At 39.3% G+C, this 24,909-nt stretch overlaps 1 protein-coding gene and 1 long non-coding RNA gene across 2 annotated transcripts; both read right to left on the reverse strand.

Annotated features, from left to right (window-relative positions):
• Positions 1-10,592: 10,592 nt before the first annotated feature.
• LOC124260145 lies at positions 10,593-11,635 on the reverse strand. The gene is made up of 2 exons (XM_046694390.1): positions 11,487-11,635; positions 10,593-11,168 (listed from the first exon to the last, which is right to left on the reverse strand). Exons 1-2 carry the CDS (start codon positions 11,539-11,541, stop codon positions 10,825-10,827), a joined length of 399 nt encoding a protein of 132 aa, XP_046550346.1. The 5' UTR covers positions 11,542-11,635; the 3' UTR covers positions 10,593-10,824.
• Positions 11,636-11,750: 115 nt separating this feature from the next.
• On the reverse strand, positions 11,751-14,609 carry LOC124260146. The gene is made up of 3 exons (XR_006894007.1): positions 14,561-14,609; positions 12,649-12,758; positions 11,751-12,010 (listed from the first exon to the last, which is right to left on the reverse strand). It is a non-coding gene; the product is annotated as an uncharacterized LOC124260146 (long non-coding RNA).
• Positions 14,610-24,909: the final 10,300 nt, after the last annotated feature.

A 24,909-nucleotide genomic window follows, 5' to 3' on the forward strand; every position in this document is an offset into this window, starting at 1 on the left:
TAGACGACTAATTAAAGGCATTAAGAAACTATCAGAAAGTGCAACCAAACCATGTTCGCATTACTGAAGAAAGCTCGAAATGTAAGTTACCTCAAGATTGTCTTTTAAATGCGTTTGATATTATGGTAGTTCCTATTTTGTTATATGGTTGTGAGCCGTGGGGTCATGAAAATCTGGATATTGTTGAAAAAGTTCATTTCAATTTTTTAAGTTGTCGCCCAGACTTACAATACCTGCGTCCTCATTTAGGTTGTATGGGGAATCCATTGAATATACATAGCTATAAAAGAATGGTATCTTTCTGACACATAATTGCATCCAGCGTATCGAGTAGCGAGCTTTCACAGGTTATGTATTCATTTATGTTATTTAATCTAAAACAACAGTTAACAAAAATTCATGATTATCTTCTTTGAAATCAGTCCCCGATAATTGTGTGCTTTCGTATGTTTTGATGACCCATCAGTTTGCTCAACATCAAGGCTTGTTTCAATGGTAAATGCAATTATTATACTAAAAGACCAATTCAACCAATAGGCCAGTCAACTTAGCCACTTTTTGCCATGGTCGGCAAAAATGATGAAGGAACGAAACTTGGCATATATACTCTCCAAAAAGAAACGCATATAGGAATTTCAACTGTATTTTTTTATGTTGATTTTGAAACATCTTGTAAGCTTTATGAGTCAATGAAATATAGCGAAATTGCACACTGGGAATGCAGACTTATCCGTCTTTGGCACCAACTCGAGGAAAGTCGGTTTGAATGTCACATGGAGACGTGTGGTGGCGCTGAAGTCAATACCTCGTGTGACCACCGTGGGCATCCAGAACTGCTCGGCATCGCCTCGGCATCGAACGAATAAGTCTCAGAACCCCTGTTGCCCAATCGCAGCCCACTCTGCTTGTAGTGCCTGAGCGAGTTTCTGAAGTGTCTTGGGCTGAGGGTTACGGCGTCGCACCCGTCTGTCCAGGGCATCCCACAGATGTTCGATCGGGTTTAAGTCCGGTGATCTTGAGGGCCAGGGGAGCACATTGAAGTTGTGGTTCTGGAGGAAGTCTCTAGTGTGACGTGCTGTGTGGGGCCTGGCATTGTCCTGTTGAAACAACTCTCTCTGATAATAAAATGCCACTTTAGCTAAATCCACAGTGCAAGTGCAAACATACATACCCTACGATAATGTTTCTTCTAAGAAAATCTCAGAAATGCTCATAAAATCTTTATTTATGAATATATGTAATCTCATCCAATTTGACAGATATAATGGATTATAGTGCACGTATATAAAAATACTTAAAAGGGAGAAAAACATTATTTGCCTCACCTGTACATCCCGTTTTGTTCTAAAACAGATTTCTAGGACTGAATTTTGGCCTGAAACTTTTTGATATGAAGTTTATTTGGTCTTATACAGACATGAATAAATTGCCCTGTGATTAATATTTCATTGATTTGCATACCAGCCAGAAAACTGTGTTGCCCCAACCCCTATCCCCTCGCTTTGTAATAACCAGTATGCATGAGTCTTATCACAATAATATTCATTAAAGTTACTGATAAGTTAATATTTTAATATTTTCATGGCAAATTGAACATTATCTGAAAGTTTTAATATAATAACTACACTTATAATTATAATTTCATTTCCATTGAAAATCGTTACAATTATAAAAGCACTGATACATAACCAACAATTATTTCACAAAACCCACGAATGGCTGAAATAATTCCCGGAGACGGTAAACTACCACTTGCTCTCTTCTTCCATAATTGCTCATCAACTATCATCTTCTACTTAAGGGTCCTAAGATGCATAGCATTGATCAAGTGTTTGGCTTTTGTCAGCGAATAGTTTAACACGAACAGTTAGCAATTAAGTTGAACTGCTTCCATTCTGTGTAGCTTACTCTTGGTTGGTAATGAATACATATCTTGCCACAAACCTTTCTCTTCCTAATGATTTGAGAAGGCCTCTGGTATTACCATTCACTGAAGCAAATGCAGTAACAGCTTTATATAGTTTCTAGTTTGATGGATCAATTTGATTTGATGGTTTGTGAGAAATCGATTGCATGTGCTTCTTAGAACATTTCTATCCTTGCCTCCGTCGTTTCTCTTCAAGATAGTTTTGAGAGGGTTTCTAGCAATGACATACTGAAGCATATCCACATTTCAACCTGCTAGTTCCACGGACAAGTTTTACTTCACGATGGATCCAACAGAGTGTTGTATCATATGCAGCAAAACTTTATCTCCTGGTGATATTGTCACCGTCAAAAGAAGTCTAACTACCTTACTGCAAAGTAGTATAAGGCGCAAAGATGGAATTTCTGAAAGATTATCTGGAATATCTTCAGTTTCAGTTCATGTACACTACCGCAAAGATTACACTAGTGAATCTTCAGTGTATGAAATAAGGCCCGTCCGACAGCCCGAGGCGGTCTAGATTTCAAATTTACAGCTAGCCAGCCCGATGGTCTGGTACAATTTTTAGATGGTTAGATGTTTCAGACATCTGAGTAAATTCACCACGTTTGGTCTGGTTAAATCCATTTTGGGATGGCAACATTTTGGCTTATTTCATACACTGGAATCTTCTATTTTAGCAGCTGTGAATCCCTCACCTCGAAACACTTCCTTAAGGTCATCACTGTCAACTTTCAATTTCAAAATGAATTGCTTGTTCTGTGGAGAAAATTGTGATATAGTTTCAGAGACTAATAAACCTAAAGACAAGAGGGATATTTTTGAAGTTCGAACGACTAGTTCCAAAGATTCCATTCTTGACATGGCTGAAATATAGTGGTGATGTGTGGGATCGAGCTGTTATTGAACGGATATCAAGCGCCATAGATTTAGTGGCTGCCGAAGCCAGGTATCACCATACATGTTATAAAAAATTCTTTAACAGACCACGTTCTATCCCAGGGAAGGGTAGACCTAGCCACAAGATCCTTAGCGATGCATGGTATTCTCAGAAGTTTCGGAACCCTGAAGAAGAACGGCTGCGCATAGTGAAAACAGCTGCGGATATCATACGGGAGGACATCAGGTCAATGCTTAGTGATACTGACCATTGCACTCCTGCTCCTGCTGATGATGCTTTTCATAATCACATGATGAATGTGCCTAACACTCTCAGTGGTTTGGTCGAAAGTATTACAAACAAAGATAAGAAAGTTGATGTTGCTACAAAGTAAAAGGAAGGCATCTGTTATCTGTCACCAAATACTCTCAGCAACAAGAGTAAGATCATTTCTTTCTGTGATACAACTTGGTTAAGCCGTGTATATTCACCGACAAATTGGATCTAAGCACCTTCTGGATGTTATGTCAGCCTTGGGAGCGTGTTCATCATATAATGAGGCTATTATCTATGAACATTCTGAAATTGCTGCAGATCATGAGATTGGTGAAAATGCCTCATGCAATTTGTCTTTGACAATGCAGATTTTAATGTTCGCACACTTGATGGATATGGCACATTTCATAGGATGGGTGGAATCATGTGTGTCACACAAGCAGGTAGTTCTGCCTGTATATCTGATGTTATCAAGCGCAACAAAGCTGTTTCAGCAGACAATATCAGGTCAAAGTCAATTGATATTTTGACTTGTTCATTTCAGAGCAAGAAAGGTTTGCTTGGTTTGACTGTCGATGACATTTCCAATGTCAGAAAGCTGATCTCTTCTAGCTCTGCGCATATTTTTGGATACCCTTTGGATGAGTGGAGTATGGTTGAAATTGGAGGACATTCCCTGCTGGATTGCATACATGGAGTGTGCCAGAAGTGTTGACAAAATTATGAAGTATCCAAAGTGATCCCATTGCCATTTGTCAACTTGCAGGCATCGAATCCAGACGCAATACATCCTGTGCTGGCATATTCTGCTGACAAATGCAGGATACATGGACAGAAAACATGTTTTGTGACATTTGACTAACCTCTATATGAGAAAGCTGTTGATATTGTAGCTTCCCACCAGAACAAAAGTACTCTAGCTTCAGTTGCTGTCAGACTTAGTGGTTTCCATCTCCTTATGTCTTTCATGGGTTCGGTCGGTTATATAATGGATGGCAGTGGATTGAAAGAGCTATGGTCACTCATTTATGCCTCTGACTCTACTGAGAAAATGTTGACAGGTCACGCTTATGCAAGAGCACTGAGGGCCCATACTCTGACACATTTAGCAATAGCTGTTATTGCCTTGCAGAAGGTCAGCCTGGATGAAACAAGTAAAGCTAGCTTGTCTGAAGACTTTGTATAAGGATGTTCAAACCAACCATGTGATCCCTTATGAACTTCCAGCAATTGCCAATGTCACAGACCTTGTCGAAAAACTGACTGCAGTTATGGAATTTGAATCGTCTCAAAGCAGAACTGCCAAGTTGTGGTGTCAATATTTTGAGCAAGTTTCTTTGATACACAAGTTCATTCGAGCTGAAAGGATCGGAGACTGTGATCTTCATCTTGATGCTGCCTAAAAGATGATACCATATTTACATGCTGTAGAGCATACTGCTTATGCCAAAAGTGCCCATTTGTATGTTCAACAGATGTCACAACTGGGAGATATTATGCCCAAGGATGAATTTGAAGCTTTACAAGGTTTGGTGGTTTTACTGTCAGGCGAAGTGACAAGATGTGGGCTGGCATCTGGACAGACATGACAATTGCACAGGTTCTCATGGAGGAGATCCGGTGGTCTCACTCGTGGACGAGGACTGACAGAGAGTGTCTTGGAGCAATGGATCTTGGCAGTGCCTGGTTGTACTGAAATGATTCAGTACTTCGAGGAATTCTGTGGGACCAGATTTTGTAGTGTTGACCAGCACATAGAACTAAGGACGTTTAGATTTGAGAGGGACACCAGTGACGTTAACAAGCTGATTGAATGGCTATCAACTCATTCTCCATTTGAACAAGGACAGGAACTGGTCTCCTTGAGTAGTGGAATTGTAGTGAAAGAAGACATTACTTGCGATTCTGCTCTTGCAATTGGAGATTCTGCTATGAAGAATATAGGTGGCAAAATCTTTGGAGATCTGCATATTCCAAGAACAAACAGAGTACTCCCCTATCTGTCATGAACAACTCAATCAAAATACAGAATGAGGTTATACGTGTCAATACCATGCACCTTTTTCATCGCATCCTGTGCCTCATGAAAACAGATGATGATTTTTATCCTGTTTGAAATATGAACTTTCTCCATGTCCTCTATCACTATTCGATGATTACTCAATGAGAAACACCGAAAAATCTGTCATGTACTCTGTCATTGATTCTTTGTCAGGCAAACAAAGTCTTCTACATGATGAGGAAGTTCCTCCAGATGCTATGTACATAGTTGATGGTGGATACTTGCTGAGAGAAAGTGATATGGCCCCAAAGCAGAACATACAATGATGTTTATGATGCTTATCTGACATATGTCAATAGACACTTTAGAAACAATTGCATCATTGTGTTTGATGGGTATGGCGAGTCTGTGTCCACAAAAGGTGTTGAACAGAGAGTCGGAGAGCATCCAGATATCTGAGCACTGATATTGTCTTCAATTCTGAAACACCATTGACGATCAAACAGGATAAATTCCTGTCCAATGGTAAAAACAAGTCACATTTGATAAAGGCTCTGACACAACAATTCCATGAGCTCAATATCCCAGTGAAACAAGCCAGTGCAGATGCTGACCTTCTCATTGTACAAACAGGTATTGATTGTGCTGATAATGTGCACAAAGCCATTGTTGTTGGGACTGATGTTGATCTTCTGGTGCTCCTCATCCATTTGTGTGCTTCAGAAAGATTGTACTTCCTTGAAACTGGGGGCGGAAAGACTGCTGATCGTCTATATAACATTTCGTCGTTACGGCAAGCATTGCCAGAGAGCTCCATTTCTGGGTTGCTCTTTCTCCATGCCATGACTGGTTGTGACACTACATCTGCCTTGTACAGACAGGGAATGAATATAAGCTGTCATTTTGTTCACAAAACGACAGGACTTGCAACCACTTGTCAAAGCGTTCCATAATCAATTATCCACAAATGATATGGTTGCGTTTGCAGGAGAGCAGTTCTTACTGGCATTGTATGGAGCACCTAAGTCTGTTAAATCCCTGAATGAGCACAGATATCATTGTTTCACAAGAGCCGTTGCCAAGTGTCCCATTCACACACAAATGCAGTTATCTGCCTTGCCACCTACATCGGCAGCGGCGAGAGAACATTGTCTGACGGTTTATCTGCAAGTGCAGCAATGGCTTGGAAGAAGTCTTCCACCAAATGAATGGGGATGGCAAACTGTTTGTGGCCAGCTCAAGCCAGTAACAACCCGTGACCACCCAGCACCAGAGACATTGATCAACATGATCAAATGCAATTGTAATACAGGGTGTGAGCGTATGTGTGGGTGCAAAAGGCAGGATTGAAATGTTCGCGTATATGTGGATATTGTCACAGGTAGTTGCAGCAATTCAAACACAGTATACCTTGCAGAGGAGGATGAAGAAGACCATGAACTACCATCTGATGAAACATCTCATCAATTGTCTTCCAGCGACGCTGATGAGAGTGAAGTTGAAGATGAGCCACAGCCTTCAACTTCCTCCAGACTGACAAGGAAAAGAAAGAGTTTTTAGATCTTTAATCATACGTGTTTGAAGATGCCTTGTTACATAATCTGTAAATAGTGTTTGATAGACTTGGTATTCTGTAGAATATCAGTTATTTTTAGGTACTGCCAGGTTGAGTTATGATATTTTCTTGAAATTGTGAGTATCCAAGGGCTATAACTCTTTTTAAAGCATGGTAATGGCTACTTAAATGTGTTTTTATGAAATTATAAAATTTCACTTGCTTGATTTTTGGGTGTAAAATATCAAATTATTGCAATTGTTGGGCCATTTACTGAGTTTTTATTGACTTCTAAAAATGCCCAAAAGTTGCATATTTTCAGTTTCAGTCAAAATGATTTTATCAACTCATTAAGCCCGAGAGCCACTTCACTACTCAACACCTGGAACCCCTCGCTGATTGCCCTGCTCGCTGTTGCGAAGCTAATTAGTGCTATTCACACCTGATTTCCCTGGCAGGTTTCGGGGATGACAGGAAACTGTCTAGTCGTACAAACAAGCTCTGATTGTTTAATTGTGTCGTAAAGATACAAGTTAAAAGAAAGCACGTGTGAATACATATCATTATTGCAACGTTTTATGTAATTTTATTGCAAGTTTCTCTTGTAGACCTTTGGCGGCTTGTACATTTATATTTTATCAACATATGTATGCTTTCTTTGTATGTAGGAGATGAGACATACATAAACAAATTCTTTCTCTTATATCATTGTGTGGGGTTTAGTTTTACAAAACATCTATGACAATGACATACTGTAATTTACTTACATGCTATATAATCTTCCACGATATTAGCATTTTGCCGATACATTTCTAGTGTAAACTGAATATTTCAAGGAAAGTACTATTACGCTAGTCTGTGACTTACATAGAGCACATTCATAATTTTGTTTCATCTAGATTTAATGCAAAACATACGTTATCATATGAACATACATATAGAAATTGTATAATACAGATTCTTTGTATACACATAAAACAAAGGGTCACGTGATAGGGCGTCATCAAATTTCCCCAATAGAACGTGCGGTATCTCAATTATTCAATATATTGGCTGATCGTTTGTTGTCTATGACCAATCGTATCATGAGATACCTGTCACAGAGGAAGGGACGGGCGTGGGCGAAATTTCTGAAGACCACGTTTGGTCACTCAACAGCTGGATAGAGATTGATTATTGGCTATGCCGTTGACCAGTCGATATGCTGGGTTTCGGCTTTATCAACTCAATCTATCATGTAACAGTTTATGTATTGTAAACATACATAATCTTAACGATCTATTAAATATACACATAAGACAAATAGGAGTAGATAGATCTCAGAGATCGAAAACACATTTTAGTGGTTTTGATAAGTAAACAAAGTGATTGAAATCCAACCACTGAGTAGAGATAGTATTTATTTTCATATACATTTTACGCACATAACTAGTACATAAAACATAATTTGTTTGCTGTACATGTAAATATAATCTTCACCTTGATACGAATGAATTTCCAAATTAAAGTACACGTATTATAGAATTCAAAAAGTGACACGATACTGAATTATTATAATGTATAAACTTGAAGTTTAATCCCCCCAAATATTTATGAAGATGGGTGTGCCTATATTTATACTGAATGTAAACGAGGTTCATAAGATTACAGATGTGCTTGTATGTATAAACATTAGAAAGAGGGCGTGACTTCATAAAGCAGGTTGTCCAATGATATAACATCACATCTGTTTATTTTACACTTGTCATGGGACAAAACCTTTCAACAAGGGCGTAACTACACATGCATTCTACCGGAGGCTGTTATTTCAAGGTCGAAAGAGGTGTTCGATTATCTCATTACTCTGATTCTAATTGAATGATTATACGCATGTATATTGATACCGTAACTGATATACTATCCAGCTTTTATTGACGATGGATCAAGCATTGATACACGTGATAATTACACCGGATTTGATAATTACAGAGATCAAATACAAATGTTTTACATAATGCTCATGTAAATTGCATAGAAAACTGACAATTCAAATCAACTGAGAACTTTCAACATGAACATGAATACCTTAGTATGGTTTACATGTAATAACTCACTCACTCACTTCTAGCTATGTCTAAGAATCTTTTGAAATACCAACTTACTGTGTTTTGTAACAAACGTAGTAAAAAAATTCATTGTTGTAATAACACTGACATGTATTATATTCGATGCAAAAGCGCGACTTATCACTTTATTATCGATTAGGTAATATTATCAACTTTAGATTATGGAAAATAACTAGTTACAATTCAGTAAGCTTTAAATTAGTAAGTTAAATTATGTCTAATCTATTCGAGCTTGGGTGTATATAATAATAATATATAATTATTTGTGTTTATACATTATGTTTCATTATATGAAACATGACAACGTAATAATACCTGAAAAGTAAATCTAGTCTATTGTATTTGAATTCTTTGTATGTCCTTGAAATTTCGTATTTTGTTACCTATTTATGAGGAAATTGAAGAAAATATAATCTTCAGTAACATCTAAACCATTACATCTAATTCAATGTGCATACGAAGTTTGTTAGTATCTATTCCCAATGAAGAGTACCAGACACTTACCTCTGTAAAAACATCAGAATCCCTTTCTCGCTGACATGTGTTCATTTGCCAAACGCTGTATAAGCCTATGATAGTGATTATCAATTGCTATCAGAACACTTTAAATACTTCTTCTGATTGACACTAAAGGTAGCATCCCTCGTAAGAAAAAATATTTGCTCAGTACTACTAATTTGGTTGAAACAATAGGTACAGTGTGATTTTTAAAAAGTACGACACACATGTGCGTGTCTCGCTGAATAAGAGGTGCTTTCTCTTAACGAATATATGTGGCTCTCGCTGTGAAAAACTGCCAATTATCTGCCCCATAAACACAACTCTCGCTGTCAGGAGCTGATTAATGTGCCCCATATATGCGGCTCCCGGCCTTAATGAGTTGAGTTATATTTGGTGGTTTGTGGTGACAAAGGCATTGAACAATACACTTCAAGGTCTTTTGAATATATCTAAGCCTTATCGTTATACCTATGGGTCTTTGTGTCACCCAAGGGTAAAAACATATAAAAATTCTGTTTTTGCACAAAAAAGGGCCACAACTCCGAAATGTGTTTCTTTTCTTTCTGAAATAATAGTCATCAATCTTATATTTACTCAGTTGTCAAACATTATATACTTATGTACAGAAATAAAGAAGTTGTGAATTTTATAAAGGTCTTCTAGGTTAGCAAAAGGTTGCATAGGGTAGCCATGTTTGCACGTGCACTATGGATATAGCTCAAATGGGATTTTAGGGGACTTTTAGTATGTTATATAGGAAGGTTTGTAGAACATATCTGCCAAGTTTCATTTTTTCACTTTTTTCTACCTTTTGCTAATTTGACTGGCCTACAAGAAAGCAGAGGTAAACACAAGCCCCAAAGGCTTGTACTATAGAATATTTAAAGTGGAACCCGTCTCCGAAGACTACCCTTATCTCTCAAAATCTATACGTAACGCCACTTTTAAGATTCAGAGCAAAACGATATCTAAAACTGCCAATTGAAACAGCCCCATGGCGAGCCATACCTCAAAAGATCGTGTTTGTCACCATTGTAACTCCCCAACTGTCGGTGATGAGTTTCACTACCTACTTCAGTTTATTTTTGTTATTCTCACAACTTTTTCACGGGTATGAATTAAACACAGCATCAAAGTCAGCAAGCCTGACCGAAACTGTTTATTTCCTATAGTAAGGGATCTTCATCCCACTTGAGTTCTTCAAGACCAGCTATAAACCGCATTGTCTCGGAACCTCTCTTAAGTGTACATCTCAATCTGATTTACACATATGACCACTACACACACAAGCACACATTACTCACAGACTCCAAACAAGCCAATAGATACATTCAGAACTCTGCAGAAGTATCATCAAGAAGGCACAATTATAGAACAGTATGTTCAAAATGCTATATGCTACGATAACAAATGAGCTCCTTTCTGGCAGCATCTTGGACTGTTCTCAAACGTAACAATATATTATAGGACAACGTTCTGTAAGCCATGTAAATCAACCTTACAGCTAGTTACATAAAACTGATGGACATCAAGAGTATTACAATTGTCCATGCTTCACAATAAGAATAACATCAGCCATCAACAGTTCAGATTGCCTCCTGACACCAAAGCGTTCAACCGAGGGGAACGACAATAACACTGGCGGATTTTCATTGAGAGATCATTAACGCTCCGAACACGAGTGTGATCATTGTAGCACAAACAATTGAGAACCCCAGACACAATTTGCCCAAGAATGCTGCAACCATCGCCCATGTCGTAATGTTCCTTGTCTCGGAGTAGATGTTGGTCTGTTGTGCTGGACAATTTTGCAAAGCCATGGGGAATTTTATCGTGAGAGGTAAGTTTCTGTAGAAACAATATGATGACGTTGCAGCACACCGTTAGTAGACTGATTAAAACTTGAGCAGATGTCAGTAGCACTGAAACATAATTGGAAAGGCATGACTCAAGTTCAAATACAGTTACATGTATATGAAATGTACGAAATCTTAAGTTGACTTTCGAATAATTCTAGAATCAGTGCTGGCTTTCACAGATGACCAACCAGAAAAATTAAACTCTATTTTTGTTCTATGATCATTTTCGGATTGGAAAGATATTAAAAATAGATTTCTTTTGTATTTTCTGTCGAGAAAGGGTTGATCGAGCTTGATGACAGTCGACAATAAATATAATTTGTCTTATGACATGAAAAACGAGCCGTGACAAAAAAATCTTAAGGGTGATATATGTCTTACCGAACAATGATAGCTGGTTTGACAGCTTTGACAACGTTTCATAGATGAACGACATGAACACAAAGATAGAAAGTAGGGATGTGATGGCCAGGGTGGTCTTCTCCCCGCTGTCTGCAGGAACCAGGAAACTGAGAGGACACAGCAAGGAGAATACCAGGAGCGGTGACACCAGACACAACCAAGGTCGTCCTCCGCCAGAACAACGAAAATGCTAAGCCCTCTTACACTTCATTTTGATGTACGTCATTGAAAGAGAGTCTGTTGAACCCGAGAGTCTGTTATCTCAAACTCCCCATGTTCTATGTATGCATCCAAAGAAATGCCTTTCGTTGAGTAGATTTGTAGGCTAACGTTCGATGTCATCCACGAAGTAATATGCACAGAGCACTTCTGTGTATCAAAGGGAAGTATGTTATGTCAACAGCGCATATACTTGTAACGATGAACCCAGGTTCCCATAAAACATGACCACTGGACTCAATGATCACTAAACTGCTGCCATCACCCATCTTTTGGATGTAATGCTGCAATGAAGAATGGCAGAATTACTTTGATATCAAATGATTTTGTATGCTTTTTGTTTAACGCCGCACTCAGCAATATTTCAGCTATATGGCGGTGGTCTGGAAATAATTCTTTGTTTGCTTGCTTGTTTGTTTAACGACCCACTCTGCAAAAAAAATCGTGTATGGATCAGACAATCCTGTAATTAACATCATGTGCATCGATCTACACAACTGCAAAGCGATGACATGTCAACCAAATCAGCTAGCCTGACCACCAGTATACCGTTTGCAGCCGTTTAGGACAAGCATGGGTTACTGAAGATCAATTCTAAACATGATAATCGCGGGTGGAGTTAAAATTACCATTTATTTACAACAACTTTCTGTGTATGTTTAGAGTGAGCACAATTTGAGTATTCCTCCAGCAACATCACTGCGATGAAAAGCGAGAATGGGATTTCCAGATTGTACTCTTTTGGGAGGATTGAATTGACAAATCACTGATCGAGCGCTCATTTTCTGAAGCAACCTTTAATATAATGCAGACTAATATCAAAGGTAGAAAACACCTCTACCGTTCTGTCCTGGACTATTTGAACACACACGTGTAAACATCTGCAAATATATATAAATTCATTTCAGAACGATTCACTTACTCATTGCCGATGACAAGGTCTGGCTTCCATATTCTATTTTCGGGGCTATATATGTATTCTACGCCATTGTAGTCTGAAGAGTTCCATTGCAGAAATTCGTCAGTCCAATTCTAAAAAGATAAGAGCCACATATAATGACGTAAATAGGGTTCCTTGCCTCTAGGCAGGAGACCTATTGTAATCGTTCGGTTTATTATTATTATGTTTTACAGATTAAAGATAGTATGCAGCGGAGAGGGTTCAGGTGATCCTGGCACAGTCAGGCTGGTAAGGCTCATCATCAGCTCAGGGCCCTCGCCCCCTCTACACGAAGCCCAAACAGCGAATGGGACTTCTCCCAGGAAACACTGCCTAGACGAACCCACCAAGAACTTTCAGGAGAATATGATGGCTCCCCAACACTGCAGCCTTCTGCATTACCCAGAGTGTCAGTAGGGCTGTGCTCCCGGTGGAGAACCCAGGCACTCTCCTGATCTGCGCCAAGAGATCAGGAGGTACCAAACCAAAGGCACCGAGAACAATTGGGAGCCTGACGACAGTGTACTTGGGATGCAAGCGAGACATTTCAAAGGCGAGGTCCACATATTTATCATGCTTTTCCTGAAGCTTGCCAATCACATTGCTGTCAAAGGGACAGAAAACTCAATGATATTAATAAATTCATTGGCTTTATCAAAAGGACAAGAACAGGTTTGTTAGATGGAATTCTTCTGAGTTTGTATATGGGCCTATTTCAAAGAAGTTTAAAAGCATCAATGTCCATGACGCCCAGGACATGCTCAGGGTCGTACCATGGATGGACCTTGAGTCAAAGCCACAGGCATGGCGGAGACGGTATGCCTTAATGTCTTTAAGATATGCTGTTTGTGCCAAGGAAGGGCATCCACTGACAAGGTGTTGGACAGTCTCTGTAAATTCAAAAGGAAGTTTCACTGAAACTTTTTGTTTTTCACAAAAGGGAGTTTCTGTTTCAATTCTAAGACCAGCCGACTTCATCCAGGCGGAGGACTCAGTTCGATTAGTGTTCGGTTCCACACACTGCATGTACGCACGTTGCAAATGGCTTCTCAGAAACCCTGGTTTACTCCCAATCAACAAAATCAACCTCAAATTTCAAATTTTGTCCAAAAACACCGGGACGCTCGAAGCAACTGTGGATTTCCTTGCTTTTATAATGAGTCCTGACATGCATCGCCAAAGGATGATCATGCGATAAATGAATGTGTGCAAAAGGACATAATAAAATTCTATCATGAAGAGCCCACGCATTAATCAGACCCCGCCCTCCAGAATTGATTGGCATATATAAACGATTAAGAGAACTCTGTTATCAGACATAATCCATCTGGTCAGGCAGTCAAGACTTCGGAATAGGAAAGGACTGGTATTGCAAAGCAAAACTGCTGGTGACTTTAACCTTACCACCAGCATTTAGCTCTGAGCTCCAAATTTTCTTTAAGCGAGTCTTATACTCGGCCCGAAGGTCTTGAATTTGGACATTATGGAGCTTGTCTTGAATTTGCATTGCAAGGGTGTAGGCTTAATGTTCCACAAGTTGCCCAATAACTGTTTCCCCCACCCTCTGTAACTTGACCGATCTGTCATTAATTACCATGCCACGTTTCAACTGAAGAGTGTTACAATTTGTCGTACTTGTCTACTAAAGTATAGGTCTCTGGCCCGAATTTTCACGCTGTACGAGAATAATATATCAGTTCATTGAATGTCATTCGGAGCTATAAAATGGGTTCTTCATATCAGATCTCGACACAAACGTTGTTCATAGGTATGCATATAACATTAATTGAACAAAACTGAGTTTTGTCCTAAACATGCAAATAACATTAAATATCGGTAAGTAAATAATGACTACGATTAGAGTAGAATGTTCAAAATAGGCTCAAGAACTTACCATACTAAAATGGCCCAGAGACTTCATGGCTTGCATCTTCATGTCCTAAAAATTAAAGTGAGTGAGTATTGTTTTACGGGGCTGTTAGCAATATACCAGCAATATGCTTCACACTTGGTCCCTTAATCGAACCCGGGTCTTCTAATTCGCAGGTAGCAACAAATCAAATGTGTTAAATACATAATTGTTAACTGTTGCAGTGTCTCGATCTTACCAGATACCCCAGTTGCTTCATCCAGACGACAGCGTTTATCTTCGTCGGAATACTCTGGTTGTAGGTAGGCCGAACATGTACATCGTAGTCGGCAAATATTGTGGCTGTCAAGCGTTTTAGGTCCTCTGACGTGTATGGGGTTACTGTGACGAAATAACACACAGGTGTCAGACTAAAGGTCATCACCTTGACGAACAGGTGTAATTGTTTCAATTCAATTAAACTAAACCAACGAGTGAGTATGGGTTGACGCCGCTTAGATAGAAATATTCCAGAAAAGGTCACCTGGAATGGGCGTGACATTTTGTACCAGCAGTAAGTGAAAGCTTTAGCTAAAGGCTACCCCAGTGTCACTACGCTAGAAGAAGCAGAATTCCTATCTATCTACATGTGTACGTTCAGGGTTACGCTGGTCACAGCTACAGTGAAGCTCGAAGGTTACAGACCAATTCTGTATTAAAACGAACTTGGATTACACCGATACGCTATGAATTGATTATGCCGCCTAGTGGATAGAGCGTCCGCCCAGAGAGCGGAGGGTCGCGGGTTCAATCCCCAGCCGCGTCATACCAAAATACGTTAAAACATGGTACTTGTTGGTCCCTGCCTGGCGCTCGACATTAATGGGTACAACAAGGATTGGTCGGCTCGGAGTCTGTCTGAGTGGGGTATTCATGCTTAACGGTGACATGGTATCTCAGTGAGCTAGAACTATAAACTATAAAACCAGCTAGAGTCTGGGCTAGTACAAGCAGCCGCACATGCACACGCATGTACGTCGTCATATGAGCGAAATATTCTTAAGTACGACCTCGCCTTGAATTGATTACAGTTCTAGTAACGTATAGAGATGCAGTTAGTCTTTCCTGCTTACAGTCGTAAGTATCACACAGATATTTTGGTATAGAATTACATTCTTGTTATTGGTACTGGTACGTATTTCACTCTGATCACAAGTGGATGTAAATCATTGGTATGTTATATATAATTACATCGTAGCAATAGCTTGAATATACACTCATGAAAAAATAGCGCTTTTGTTAGCAATGTTACAAGTTACATCTACATCGATGGTTAGAGCTACATGTGGGCTCCACACAGTGTTACAGAACGTTGCAGATAGTCCAAGCGTTCCAGTGTTATATCTTTATTTGGCGTCACGTTAAATCTTAGCAACATGTTCAAACTACACTGATGAAAAGGTAGCACTTACCTCCAGCGCTGACACATAGCAACATAAACCCCTAAGCAGAACACGAACCATCGTTGAAGTGTACGGTTGAAGCAGCAGAGCACGTTCAGTTCTGTCAGCGTTCTGTTCTGTCCCTCCTCTAGCCCCCAATGCTCACGTTGGCTTCAGTATGAATAATGTATCTTCTTCTGAATGCCATTGAATGTCACAGTATAAGTCAGTGGATGTTTCCTTATTAATAACGACAAAATGCATTCCCACAATTGTCAGACGTTTTCATTTTACAGCCCCAGTTATCATTAGCACGTATTCAGGAATCTTTTCCCTGTTCTGATGCAGCTGCACACACACTACCACGGCACTGTGTAAGTAAATGACCAATTACATATGAACGGAAGTATCTGTGCATATCATAAATTTGCATAAAATTAAAGTTATTCACGTTTATGAACTCACTAACGTTTTGAATGCTTTTGACACCTGAAGTTGACACACCTGACATTGAAAATTGAAGAACGGTTGTTTATTCTCTTGCCTCTGAATGTTGTGGAAAGCAAGTTATTTTCAACTTAAAGTGCGCGTTCTTCATGCCAGTGGGGGGCGGTGGGGTAGCCTAGTGGTTAAAGCGTTGGCTCGTCACGCCGAAGACCCGGGTTCGAATCCCCACATGGGTACAATGTGTGAAGCCCATGTGTGGTGTCCCCCGCCGTGATGTTGCTGGAATATTGCTAAAAGCGGCGTAAAACCAAACTCAGTCAGTCATGCCAGTGTCTACGCGCCGTGGGTATGCCGGAGACTGGAATTTCAAAAAATGAAGTGGCCAGACATGTTGGTGTTCATCGAAACAATAACATCTGTGTGGGGACATTTTCAGTATAATGGGAACACGAGAGATTTGCACAATAATGATATGAATAATAGTGTTGTTGTAAATACACAGGTCATTGTGGTCAGTAATGGCATACTTTTACGCAAGAGTCAGTGGGTCTAGTTTTACGCCGCTTTTAGCAACATTCCAGCAATATCCAGCTGGGGACACCAGAAATGGGTTTCGCACATTGCACCCATGTTGGGAATCGAACCCGGGTCTTCGGCGTGAAGACGAACGCTTTAACCACTAGGCTACCCCACCGTCTGTCAATAAGCTTAGATGGCCATAGCATATAGGTTACTGGTAATTCAAGCAGGACAGCCTTACCAGGAATAACGAGTGGCGCGTCAGAGAAGCTGTACGACATACAGTATGCCATTACTTATCTGCTTATCAAATTACAAAGCCTGTGGAGTATTCATAGTCCTATCGCTATCACCTTATGCGCTATCGATCTTCATTTCATTATCAGGTTTATCTGTTTTAATGGACGAGAGATCAACTTGTGTACTAATATAATGTAACAGATACCACAGCGGGTGTTCCCATAGCTCCAATCCGAGATTAATGAGATGGGAGCTGGGACATTTTCGTCTATTCTTTTAGTACTTGTCTTTGAACTTCGTGTATAATTTGGATGCAAATGACTATTTAGTGTTTCTGTATTCACGTTTGACAATGACCTGGAGAGGATAGGGCAAGAGTTACAGGATAGAGATATCTCATGTGTCATGTGGAGTATGAGACAGATATGTGATTTAATAATCTGATATGAATCAATATTTGTGCAAATATAGGTACAATAGTAAATCTGGATAAAAGTTTAACATAAAGTTTAACGGTAATGGTTTATTTCGTAACACCTGTTGGTATTTGGCTATTTTTATCAGCCATCTTTTGTCTGCTTTGGATAAATCTGGCTATGGAAACGTTGTTTCGCCCATTCTTTACACACGATCCCGACACCTCAACCTCGCTGGATCACTAGCCGGCGCTTTAACCAACTCGCCCACCACGCGAGTGGTTGTATATTGTGTACATAAATGAATAACAAATCATCACTATCTTATATTAGGATATTATGTATTTAAGTTGCAATTCGTTGTCAGTTCAGCTGCCTCTTGTCTTTGTGTTTCAGTGAGTGAGTGAGTTTAGATTTACGCCGCACTCAGCAATATTCCAGCTATATGGCGGCGGTCTGTAAATAATCGAGTCTGGACCAGACAATCCAGTGATCAACATCATGAGCATCGATCTGCGCGATTGGGAACCGATGACATGTGTCAACCAAGTCAGCGAGCCTGACCACCCGATCCCGTTAGTCGCCTCTTACGACAAGCATGGGTTACTGAAGATACATTCTAACCCGGACCTTCACGGGTCTCTTTGTGTTTCATGTACAGTTCTGTGTCACAGTTTGGTCAGAATCAAAGGTTAGTTATTATACATTTTAATTGTTACATACATTGTAAATTAAACCCTAGCATTAATCATTACACAAAATAGGTATAAATATGCCCATGACAAACAAAATAAAAGTCAATACATAGTATACCATTTAACTTGTATGAATGTGCTTATGGTTTGTTTTCTATATGTCTAGTCAATATGCTGGCTAGTAGTTCTTGTTTGGTAACTATTTTCTGTATCATGTAAGATTGATTTATCTCATCTATCATGTATATTGTGTGTACTTGACAAAGATTACATTTGATCAGTGTGTGGTACCTATATAGGGTTATTGCATGCGTTGACTGTTCGGCTGCTGGATGTGCAGACACACTCTCGTGTCACCCACAGGATAGGTTTCTTTGTACAGTATCTATTGTCTATTTCATTATTATACCATGTATTATTATAAGTCTTTATGTCAACACTCATTTTGTATATCACTCTAAACATGTGATCACGTAAGTCACCTGTGTTATATTGCATCGCGTAATACCTGTATATGATTGTTGATAGGCACATTTATGCACTATATTTATTATGATGACATGTTCATCAGATGTGGTTTTATGTTGTGTATATTGTGTATATTATTGTTATTACGGGGTGTCTTCTTCCACCACGATATGGAAATAAACAGATATCTCACTCAAAACCCGTAGTCTGTGGTTAATAAGATATTGAAACTCCACTTTATCATGGCTGCCACAGGAACACAACTATTAGCGATACAAATGTATTTCTATTTCTTGGATCTTGGAGACGAAAGAATCATGTAAGACAGGGTGTTTTGTAGTCAGGCGGGAGCGGAAGAAAATCTATTAATTAATATTTTATGGCCTAAACTAGCGAATACGGTGTCGAGTAAAACATCAGACATGCTCATTTTAGCATTAAAAGGTTAAAAAAAATCTGCTTTGGGACAATGATAAATCATTTAAAGTCACAATTTTTCAACCATTAAAACAATAATCAACTGTTGCAGAGTGTGTAAAATTGTAAAATAACCAATCCAATAATTTCAGGCTTTAAAAATATTTTATGCTGATTTGCATGAGTGAAAACAAGTAAAACGTGTCTTTGATATTGTGAAACAAATGTTTAGGAACATCTAAAATTATCTTTGTGCTTGCAAAGGAACATTTTTCCATTTTCTGTTTACACATAGCAATGTCAATCGCCAAAACGCAGCAATATTCAAGCGGTATTTGCAAACATTTCATATGTAGAATGACATGTAGGGTATGAGCAGAGCCTAGAATACATGATATGGTACACAAGTACGAGAAATATGCCACGATTAACAGCTGAAGAGAGAGAAAGAGCCACTGGGATGGTGTAGATGGGGTCGACATACAATGCTCTTGCCAACGCACTCGGATGCCACCGTTATCAGACTTATTCAGGGCTTCAGACAGACTGGGGTCACCGTAGACAGACCAAGAAGTGGACGTCCACGCATCACAACGCCAGCTGAAGATAGGTACCTCTGTCATTAAGGAAGGAGGGTAACGTTTCTTTTGGCGTTTAGTGTATGTCATACAGTCATTATCGTACATCGACATTACACGATATTCCATGGAAAAGAATTTGTGGTTCTTATCTATTCACACATACGACATGGCATCGAACCCGAATCTTTGGGTTGTTGGGTAAAGGCTTTAACGCTGTGTTATCCTCCAAAAATTAGGACGTATCAGAATATCTTGAAGTTGGCTTTTTCCAGCTTTGGAGGATTGACATTTAAAGAAAACTATACTAATTTGAACTTCATTCTGAATTGAAATTCACTTGAAGAATTTCCAGTGTTACAAATAAATTTGTTCATTGGTTGCCAGAAGTTCCACTAAACCTCACGTACAGTCTTCCGTCTATCAGCGAGTTTGATAGATGCTGCCTTGGAACTGTGTGATTAAAATCAATCGTGCACTGAGCTCATCTGGTATAACTTTTACTTCCAAGGTCGTTTCCTCATTTTTTCATTAATTAGAACGCTTCTCTTTCACCATCTTCCGATAAAAGGGGAAGTGTTTAACAAGATCGGGTCAACTGTACAAACAGGATACAGTCAAGTTGTGGTTGGGGATTGGCGAACCCGGACTGCTCTTGGAAATCTTCATGAAGAAAACATCAATTGATGGATTACTACAGAAACTGCCGACTCTCACTTCAACGACATGGATCAATTTGATCACTTGATCAATCATCGGTTTATCCTGTCAATTTCCTATTTTGCGAGATTTGATTGTTTGATTGTTTGTTGTTTTATGCCGCCCTCAGCAATATTCCTGCTACATGGCGGCGGTCTGTAAATACTTGAATCTGGACCAGACAATTCAGTGATCAACACCATGAGCATCGATGCTTTGGGATCGATGACATGTGTCAACAAAGTGATGAAATCTGACCACCCGATCCCGTTAGTCGCATCTTACAAGCATGAGTTGCTGAAGACCAATTCTAACCCGGATTTACCGTATACTCTTGCATAATAACTGAAAGATATATTGTACTTGCTACTGTGGAAATCTGAACTCGTCGATATCACTTAATGCTACGATGAAAACTGCTGAAACTATTTCAATGATGGTCAAAGCGTTATAACGTTACGACATTGAACCAGGTTCAATTCCACAAGGATGCAATGCGTGTAGCCCATGCTTGTTGCTGGATGACGATGATGAGCCGGAGATGGACGTGACAAAATTGATAGAACAAAATCAGCGGCGAGGAACCAACTCGCTCACAGTTGTTTCGTGGCGACAGTGAGTGAGTTTAGTTTAATGTAGCTTTAATTTGTGTTGTAGTTTGGGGTTTTTTTTGTTCTTTATTATTCAGTAATCCAATATTACACTCTAGTGCATGGTTGTTATAGTTGTTTCACGAGGTGTCAGATAAACGTCGAGGGAAAGTCGATGTCGTCATTGACATTTATCACATTGTTTAAACTTGTAAGTACAGTTGGGTGCTGAGACAAAGTCCTCTTCTCTAATGCAGCAAAGAAAAGTACAATCAGTGGGTTTTGTTCATCAGCAACAGTCAGCAATGGTTTTGTTTTATCATTTGAAAGGTTAGGTTTGCTGCCTGCTACTGGAATAATGTCATACAACCAGGGTAATCGTTTTACTATTATTTCATTTATCTTCTCCGATAGCCGCAAACCAATATTGTTGTTTAAATCTCTAATCACATACCTATCATATAAGCAAATTGAAACGATTCTGTTGTAATGTGCAGCTGGCATAAATTAAACATGCAATATAAATGCCTTGTAAAAGAATATGCCTTCAGTTATTATTCCAGTTTTATTTAGAAAACGTATGCTGACCAATCGGTGCTGCCTTCTAGATATGAATAGATACCATCGTGATGTTCATGTGGTGATGATGACCATTGTCCCTGTCATAACCATATCAGCTGACCTCAGCATCCGGTTCCCGGAAGTCGGTTCACCAAGGTTGCTGACTAGCCGCGATGTAACATCAGTAGCCCGGTTGGACCTCCAAGGGCAGGTAACTTTTTAGGGATACGATGACATGTTTCAGTCATGTCAGCGAGTCAGCTGCCAAGGTAAGTCAATCTACCCAACCTCATTGTGCAGTATGGGTTGGTAAAGACCATTTTAACCAGGATCTTCATGGAATTCGAGAGAAGATGGCAAGTTTGCCACCTGAGGGCTTCTGGTGGGAACCGTCCTGAATAACAAATTATTGTGTCGTTTTGGTCAGTGAGGTTGTTCTTATTTGTTTAGGGGTACCAGATAAGATCAGATGAAAATGATAACGTAACTGTGTTTTCCATACGCCCAGGGAAGCTGGAAACGTACTCAAATCAATGACAGGCGCTCGAGAATGAATCTTGAGAAATTGGTGCATATAATATGTACATATATGTACACTAATATACATGACATCAACATTATGCAACCTTGTCAAACGCAAACCATGTTGGGGTGTTGGGCTAGCCTAGTTGTTAAAGCGTTTGTAGTTCATAAGAGGTGAGGTGAAATTGGGTTTTACGTCGTGCTTGAGAATATTTCGCTCATATGACGACGTGCATGCGTGTGTATGTGTATGTGCGGCTGCTTGTACTAGCCCAGATTTAAGCTGGTTTTATAGTGCTAGCCCACTGAGATACCATGCCGCAGTGAAGCATGAATACCCCACTCAGACACATTATACTCCCCGACTCAAAGCCGACCAGTCCTTGTTGTACCCAATAATGCCGAGCGCCAAGCACGGACCAACAAGAACCATATTTTAACGTCCTCTGGTATGATCCGTCGGGGATCGAACCCGCGACCTTCCGCTCTCCGGGCGGACGCTCTAACCACTACACCACAGAACTGGTCCGTAGTACATAAGAACGTAGTTAGATTCCCAATATGGACCTTTTTCTGATATACACCGGAGAGATATTGCTGGACTATTGCTAAAAACGGCGTAAAACTCTTTTATTCACTCACCAAAAGCATGTTTTTCCATTTCGGAAATGACAATGAAAAAGGTGTCTGAACTCTGAACAAAGCATCAAATATACTCATGCCAATAATGGTTGTCACCCCCTTCAATTTTGTTATTGGAGAGGGGGCGTGGTGTGGGTGTGTTGGGTTGGGGTGGGGAGTTGGTGACAACCATTATTGGCATGAGTATATATGAATTCATACGTGGTGAAGCGGACGTCAAATCTCCTGTTTGTATCAGGACATTATTGTTTTTCATAACATTGGACAAAACAATCGGAATCATGTAAAACCTGTCAAATACTGTCCTTTTCAATGCTTTAATGTATCATAAATCATCGAGATGACCTCGTGGCACAAGCGAAATTATGAAAAACGAACCAACAAGACAAGCTTAATACAACCTGTAGTCCAAGACAAACGCGGTGAAAGGGAAGCTACTCTGCTTCGGCAGTTAGGTTTCTTCCAACTGAAGCTTCCCTGTCAGAAAAGCCGTTCAATCCTTGTGAATAATTATTTACTTGCTTTTAATGTTAAATGAAGTTTATAACTTGACAAGTTGGTAACAATTTTCAATAAACAGAAGCGACAACATTCGTTCCATAATGGTGGGATTTTACGTTTCAGAATATGTCATGTGCATTTGTTTTCAATCATTATAAAACAGAGATGCTACCAGGAGTTCACGAGTAGGTGAGCTATCTTATACATGTGTATAAAACGTTCTAATTTATTTAAACTAATATAACGTCATATGCCACTGATCAGTGTTACAAAGAAAGAAAACTAACAAAACAATTGGTTCAGAAATCCATCAACATCGGGACAGGTAATAGGGCACATTTTCACCTTTGCCTCTGGCACTTTGTCACATCTGTTGAACTGCTCGTTATGTGATGGTGATGATGGACAGCGGATACTTCGTCACAGGTAAAATAGGGTCTAATATCGTCCGGTAATACGTCCCACTTCAGTAACAGTTAGACAGCTAATTCCTTCATGTTGGAGGACATATTTACATCATTGCACTGTCAGCCATTTCGGAACGCAATGTTCGGAACCGAGGCGATGTATGCTCAAAATGATGACATTGCATACCACAGTGAGGAAGCTGATAACGCTTTAGTAAGGATGCCAGCAACACTGAAGCATGAACATTTGTTGTGATATGCAGTTACGTTATATGAGTAAATAATGATCAGTAATGCGACATGGAAGCAGACATTGAAAATATCTCCTTGGCAATTTTACTGACAATAATTATAAGAGATTCTGTACATTTTTGGCGTAAGTGAAAGTAAATTGAGAAAAATTTTGTATCTAAGTTCAAATGTCTCTAAACATACAAAAAAAATATAAAATACAAATGCAAAATATGAGATGCACACCTTTAGAGTCTCTATAAAAGACATATGTAAGCTAAATGAGTTTTGTGCAGTGGTTTTGAGGAGAAGTGGATAAAGTACACCCCCTTGTTGTATGGGTTGAACAGGATGAATAGAACCAAATTCAACTAAGTTCAAACATCTGTATAAGTGACAAAATTAAGAAATTGGATGAACAAGGTATGAGATGCACACCTTGAGAGTTCCAATGAAACACACGTAGAAGCTCAATCAATTCTGTTGGGCAGCTTTTGTGGAGAAGTGGAGAGACTTCATCCCCTATAACACTATATTCAGAGAGAAATTCAACAAAAAATTTATCTAAGTTCAAACGACATTACAATTGGAAAAAATAAATAAAATATAAAATCAAAATATGTGATGCACGTCTTTAGAGTCCCTATAAAGCACATGTCTAATCTAAATGAATTCCATAATGTAGTTTTGAGGAGAAGTGGATAACGTACACCCCTGTTGGATGGAACGAACACTGGCCGAATAGAACAAAATTCAACTAAGTTCAAACATCTGTAAAAGTGACAAAATTAAGAAATTGCAGAAAAAAAATATGAAATGCACACCTCTAGAGTCCCTACAAAAAGACATTTAGAAGTTTATTCAATTCTGTGGAGCAGTTTTGTGGAGAAGTGGATAGACTTCATCCCCTATTACACCTTCATCATAGAGAAATTCAGCAAAATGTACCTAAGTTCAAATGTCTCTAAACTTACAAAATAAACCAATAAAATAAAAAACAAAATATGAGATGCACACCA

The sequence above is a fragment of the Haliotis rubra genome, unplaced genomic scaffold (assembly GCF_003918875.1).
Source record: "Haliotis rubra isolate DU_JTF1 unplaced genomic scaffold, ASM391887v1 Scf750, whole genome shotgun sequence".
In the NCBI taxonomy this organism is placed as follows: Eukaryota; Metazoa; Mollusca; class Gastropoda; order Lepetellida; family Haliotidae; genus Haliotis; species Haliotis rubra.